The 6,375-nt window shown below is 38.4% G+C and overlaps 1 protein-coding gene across 1 annotated transcript; it reads left to right on the forward strand.

Moving 5' to 3' along the window:
* Window positions 1-1,062: 1,062 nt before the first annotated feature.
* LOC140150365 (uncharacterized) lies at window positions 1,063-6,079 on the forward strand. Its single transcript, XM_072172375.1, is given in 5 exon segments — window positions 1,063-1,757; window positions 2,008-2,636; window positions 2,977-4,056; window positions 4,059-5,695; window positions 5,698-6,079. Coding segments are annotated over 5 exon segments (4,155 nt in total). The 3' UTR covers window positions 5,812-6,079.
* Window positions 6,080-6,375: the final 296 nt, after the last annotated feature.

The raw sequence follows: 6,375 nt of genomic DNA on the forward strand, positions 1-6,375 counted from the left end.
TTTTGACGCACTCTTAATGCTGGACAACGCTTTTGAATGCGTTATTAAGTGCGCAACGCTCTTTGACGCACTATCGACGCTGCGTAACGCATTTGAGACGCACTGTGTACGCGGCGTAACGCATTTGAGATGCAAACGACGCATTTAACAAATCTTCTACGACTATCGAAATTTTTAAAACTATGTATTTTCAGGGTAGATAACGACCCTGCGTAACTCATTTCAACGCATTATCGGTAATATCGACGCAGCGTAAAACCATTGTTGAATCAGTCCATGATGTATTTCCTCTGTTTATAATTTTTTTTAAATCCAAATACTTAACACATGTATAGTCACAGTACTATTCAATTCAGCAAAAATGTATTGTTTTAGAAAGTATATGTTTAATTAGGTTTAATTTATAAGAAGAGTGATATACAAAGAAGAGTATTTCTTACTGATTCCCTCAATATCAATTAATTTTGTTTATCAAGTTAATTAATCAAATCATTTATTGTCTTCAGTCTTCAGTGTTTCACAACTAGTTTCTGTTTGTCATCGTTCAATGAACACAGCTGTAGAAATTTACTGTAACTGGCTGAAATTAGTGACCTCCAAAGCCCATGCTTGTCTGGACATGTTTTGGTCAATCTTGCATAATAATAATGACCAAGTTATTTTTAGCCTAATATGATGATTGATATACTTATTTGGGGAATCCCAAATCTGATTCAACTGACCAAAGGTCACTCTATTGTAAATTTTGTTCATTAACCATGGTTGGTTAAACATAGATAATATTTGCACAAAAGATTTGGTTGTATAACTTGCCGCTAGTGACCTCCAAATAGTACATGTTTATACTTTTATGTGTCAGGGCATGTCAAAACATGTTTGGCAGATATTGCGTAAGAGTTATTTTTAGCATTGTGGGGAATCCCGATTTCTGTTTAACTTATAAAAGCAGAGCAAACCTGTTTTATGTTCATTAGAAAAAGCACCACACTCCTGGAAAGTTCTCTCTACTAGTTTCCTGTAGTTTTGGTAACATCTCAGTATAACCTAGGCACCCGATTCACCATGGCTAAAACCTACCAATGTCAAACATGTCAACGGGAATTCAACTGTGTGTCATCTCTTAGAAGACACGAAAGATGCGTTCATGGACTGAATCAACTTCTGTATATTTGCCCTGAGTGTGGGCAGAATTTTAAAAGACCGGACACTCTACAACGACATCAAAAGCTTCACCGAGTTGAACGAAATGTAAAGACGACAGCTATCCAGTCTACAGCTGAGCCTGAGGAAACAAGTACCAAGCGCCAACATGATAATGACACCTTACCTGTTCCAAAGAGAAGTAAATTAGAAAACCATGCAGAAAACAAGGACGACATTCTTCTAAAACACATAGATGATCCGCAACTGCTGCAAATCTACAAAACCAACTGGAGACAAATTAAAACCTACATCAAAAAAGGGAAAATATTGACCAAATACAACTGCTACCTCCCCAATTTGAGTACTGATTCGATGGTGAAGTGTGCGGAAGAAGTCTTTGAACAGCAAAGGAATGCTTTCAAAATGAATATTTCTTTCGGTTTCATTTTGCGGAACAATGAGACCAACGAGCTGCGATTTTATTATTCCTCTGGAAACACCAAGCTATTTCCTGCTCCTCATCTGATCACTGACCGTCACAGCTTTGAAGCATTCATCACGACCTTAAAACAGAACAATCCTCTGGATTATGCTAGAGAAAATCGGCCAAACAGGTAAGATATCTTAATTTGTGTTTTTGCTTAGCAAACAATCTCTCTCTCTCTCTCTCCCTTTATCTCTATCTCTCTCTCTCTCTCTCTCTAAGCCTATTGACACTTGATAACAATTCCAAATCCTTCCATAATAAAAGGTTGTGTGACCTGAATGCGGGTCTGAATGTTTATATTAAAGTGATATGCAACATAATAAAATGTTTCGAGTAATAAATTATTACTAATTCATGTATCTTTTTTTTTTCGACAGCAAATGGATCGTTGAAGAAATTACCAACATCACGTTTTTTGTCTACAAAATCCGAGACCACCCTATCGGCGCCCATTGTAGCTTACCAGAGTTCATCACACAAAACAAAAATGTCATATCTCTCATCATCAATAAACATAATGGAAAACCATACAAGGATAACCTATGTTTTTTCCGATGTCTTGCTCTTCATTCTGGAGAACAAACAAGATCTTTGGAAAAGACAACAAAGTCACTTTACCATGATTTCACCAATCAACCTATCAAGAAGTTCAAGGGAGTGGCACTTGATCAGCTTCCCGGGATTGAAGATCGCTTCGAAGTTAACATTACTGTTTACGAGCTTACGGAACAAGAGAATGAACAAAAGACAAACACCGAGGATGGTGAACCTGAAGACACCGTGGAAGCCCCCGAAAAGAAAGTTGTATCTCGTTTGATTCGCCGAAGCCTTGAAAAGTATTCAGCCACCATGCACCTAAATTTGTACAGCAGCGGCAGCCAACGCCATTTCAGCTACATCACCGATATTGAAAGATATTGTAGAAGCTACAGCTGCAGAAAATGTCGGAAACTGTGGAAGACTGCCAAACAGCTTCATCGTCACGAAGTGATCTGTGAATATGAAGGTATGATCGTTATTACACTACAATGAACACATAATTTAGGCCCTACTGTAAATAGTGTTTAATTGTGTAGAAGCAGACTTTGAACAATCACTGACCAAACATTCTATACATAAGTAAGAATGAAATTGTGCATTTTAAAACTCTTAAAAACAAATAACAATGGTGCAAATCGCTGGAATCATTAAGGTCAATATCGGCTTAATGAAGAAAACATTAAGCCTGTGTTTCTATACTCTAACCAAAATCAGTATTAGGTCATAATAATTTCAAATTTATATTTTGATAACACTTTATTACACATACTAAATAATCACTCTCTCTATATTTTATTTCATTACAGGTACCGTGGATGTGTTTCCGCGTGGCATCTACGTGAGTCCACCAACCGTGCTGGATCAGATTAGAGAAGAAGGCATCGAAGTACCTTCAGACTGGGACTACTTTCCATATTTTGCAACATTCGATTTTGAATGTTACATGGTCAAATCCTCGGCAGAATCAGGTGGAGAAAAGTTAACCTGGACATGCGATCATATCCCATTGAGCGTGAGTGTTTGTAGCAATGTACCAGGTTATACCGAACCCACCTGTTTTGTTAGCCGAGGAAATCCGAATGAAATTGTTCAAACTATGGTCAAGTATCTGGTAGAGATAAGTTTTATTAGTTATGAAAAGTTGCAAGATACTTTTGGTAGTATTTTCGTTCAATTGGACGAACAAATTCAAAAGTTACATGGAGAGGAAAAATGCAAGGCAAAGCTAAATTATTTAGGCAACTTGCGCTCCAAATTAGAGGCTCATTTACACCAATTGCCGGTAATGGGCTTCAACAGTGGTAAATATGACATTAATCTTGTCAAACGATATCTACTTCCATATCTAGTAGAAAATGAACCAGTGAACCATCTGGTTAAGAGAAACAACAACTATATGTCTATCGTCACAGATCATGTCAAGTTTTTGGATGTTACTAATTTTCTTGCCCCAGGATTTAGCTTAGACCAATTTATTCGCGCCTATGATTGTTCGCTGCAAAAAGGTCTCTTTCCCTATGAGTGGATTCACCTGGACAATCTTGATCATACCTCTCTACCACCGAGAGAGGCGTTTGATAGTAAGTTAAAGGGAACCTCTATCACCGAGGATGAGTACCAAGCTTGTCAAGAGGTGTGGGATCGTGAAGGGATGCAAACCATGAGGGATTATTTGATTTGGTACAACAATCGAGATGTACAACCTTTTGTTGAAGCCGTAGAAAAAATGGCTGATACATACCGTGAAAAAGAGATAGATTTGTTCAAAGACGGTATCTCTGTACCAGGGTTAACAATGAAGTATCTCTTTAAGATCAGTCCTCGGGCCAATTTTGCCCTATTCGGTAACAAGGACCAAGATCTGTACCACACTTTCAGGAATAATCTTGTGGGGGTCCATCGATAGTCTTCACCAGATACCACGAAACCGGCAAGACGCAAATACGTGGTGGTAAGGGTGTCCAAAAGATCGTGGGATACGACGCTAACGCCCTGTACCTTAGCGCTCTTAAACAAGATATGCCCACGGGATATCCGACACGTAGGAAAGAGACCACAGGTTTTAAGAAGGAACCCAAACCTTTCTCAGTTGTTGCCCAAGAATGGCTAGAATGGGAAGCCCATCGGCGAGGTATTTCCATCCGACATGAAGGGAATAATAGTGAGAAAAGGATAGGCCCTAGAATGCTACCTGTTGATGGCTTTTCAGCCAAAACTAACAGGGTGTTTGAAATGCAAGGATGTTGGTATCATGGTCATCCCTGTAAAATGAACCCTCGTCACGGAGAAGAGACCATGCAAAAAAGGTACCAAAAGACCTTGGAGAAACGAGAATACATAGAAAAGTTGGGTTACGTTTATGAAGAAATGTGGGAATGTGAATTTAATCGTTTGAAAAAGGATAGTGAAGAACTACGACAATTTCTACAAAGTAGAAAACGTCCTTTAGACTCCAAAGTTCAACTGAGCATGAACAAAATCATTGATGCCATCAAATCAGGTCAATTATTTGGTTGTGTTGAGTGTGATGTTTGGGTTCCAGACCATTTGAAGTCCTGCTTTTCAGAGATGCCCCCAATTTTTAAAAATACTGAAATTTCACGCCAAGATATTGGGCCTTTTATGCAAAGTTATGCCGAAGAGCATGGTATTATGAACAAACCTAGGAAAAGTCTAATTGGTAGTATGTTCGGGGAAAAGATGCTATTTGCTACACCTGTTCTGCAGTGGTACCTTAGTGAAGGATTAGAGATAACCCGAGTGTACGAAGTAGCCGAATATACACCAGTTGCTTGCTTCTCGCTATTTGTCGATAATGTGTCGGATGCTCGACGAGTTGGTGATAGTGATCCCTCCAAGGCTATCATTGCCGATACTATGAAGCTGATGGGTAATTCCTCTTATGGTAAGACCATCACCAATAAGTACAGGCATCGAAATATCAAAATTACGGATAGTACGAAGGCCAGTAACCTTGTCAACGAACCCCTCTTTCGTGATTTAAATGACATCTCTGACAATTGTTACGAGGTAGAAATGGCCAAGGCCAAGATCAAACACGACCTTCCTATTCAGATTGGCTTTTTTGTCTATCAACATGCAAAGCTCAGAATGCTTCAATTTTATTACAATTTTCTCGATTTTTATCTAGACAGGTCTGATTTTGAGTACGTACAAATGGATACAGATTCGGCTTACTTTGCCATATCTGGCGACAGCATCGAAAGTTTGGTTAAACCAGAACTGAGAGAACAATTTGAGAGAGAAAAACACAAGTGGTTGCCACGTACTGATACTGTAGAACACGCTAGATATGACAAACGTACCCCTGGTCTTTTCAAACTGGAGTGGGAAGGGGAGGGGATTGTTGCACTCTGTAGCAAGACATGGTATGGGTTTGGTTCAAAAGACAAATTTAGCAGTAAGGGGGCCAACAAGAAAAACAATATCATCAATAAAGAAAAGTATCTTCGTGTGTTGATAGAACAAAAAGCCGAGTCTGCCACAAACAGAGGGTTTCGTGTCAAAGACAACATGGTTTTAACTTGTCTGACGAGCAAGTCAAGGATGCCTTTACCTATTTTTACCCCAAACGAAAGGTTCTTGCCGATGGCATCACTACCACATACCTTGACATATAGATTGTTTTATCTCTTGACTAGAACACTGTTTTATACATCCTGATATGGAAACTTTCATTATTTTCCAAATTCACATCTCTACCAGGTACAACAAAGAATTAATTATTTATCATTCCAATAAGATAGTCAGTCCGTTCTTCATAAATGTTACCAACATAGTGACAAATAATGTATTATTAAGTGTTTATTTATGTTATGTTTATCTATCAAGCGGTTATTAAATATTTTGTTGTTGTTGTAAATATATATACCATTTCAGTTACTCCAATTTCTCGGTACAAGTAAACCCATAACCGTGTATATGCTGAATAAATTCAAATAAACTAAGGACATACCCTGTTCATCAACTACGCCTATATATAATACCTGATTTGACTGAATAAAATATAACCGAAAAATACATTTGCGAGTCGTATAGTACTTTGTTTCATGCGTGTCGAGTCTAGAGGGCGGGCTCCATAAGGGTCAATAGATATATTACTCACCCCGTAGTTTATAGGTCATGATGCGCTACATGTTTTAGGCCTACCTCATTCTGAGCCAGAACAACGAAACATCGGGAAA

The sequence above is a fragment of the Amphiura filiformis genome, chromosome 4 (assembly GCF_039555335.1).
Source record: "Amphiura filiformis chromosome 4, Afil_fr2py, whole genome shotgun sequence".
In the NCBI taxonomy this organism is placed as follows: Eukaryota; Metazoa; Echinodermata; class Ophiuroidea; order Amphilepidida; family Amphiuridae; genus Amphiura; species Amphiura filiformis.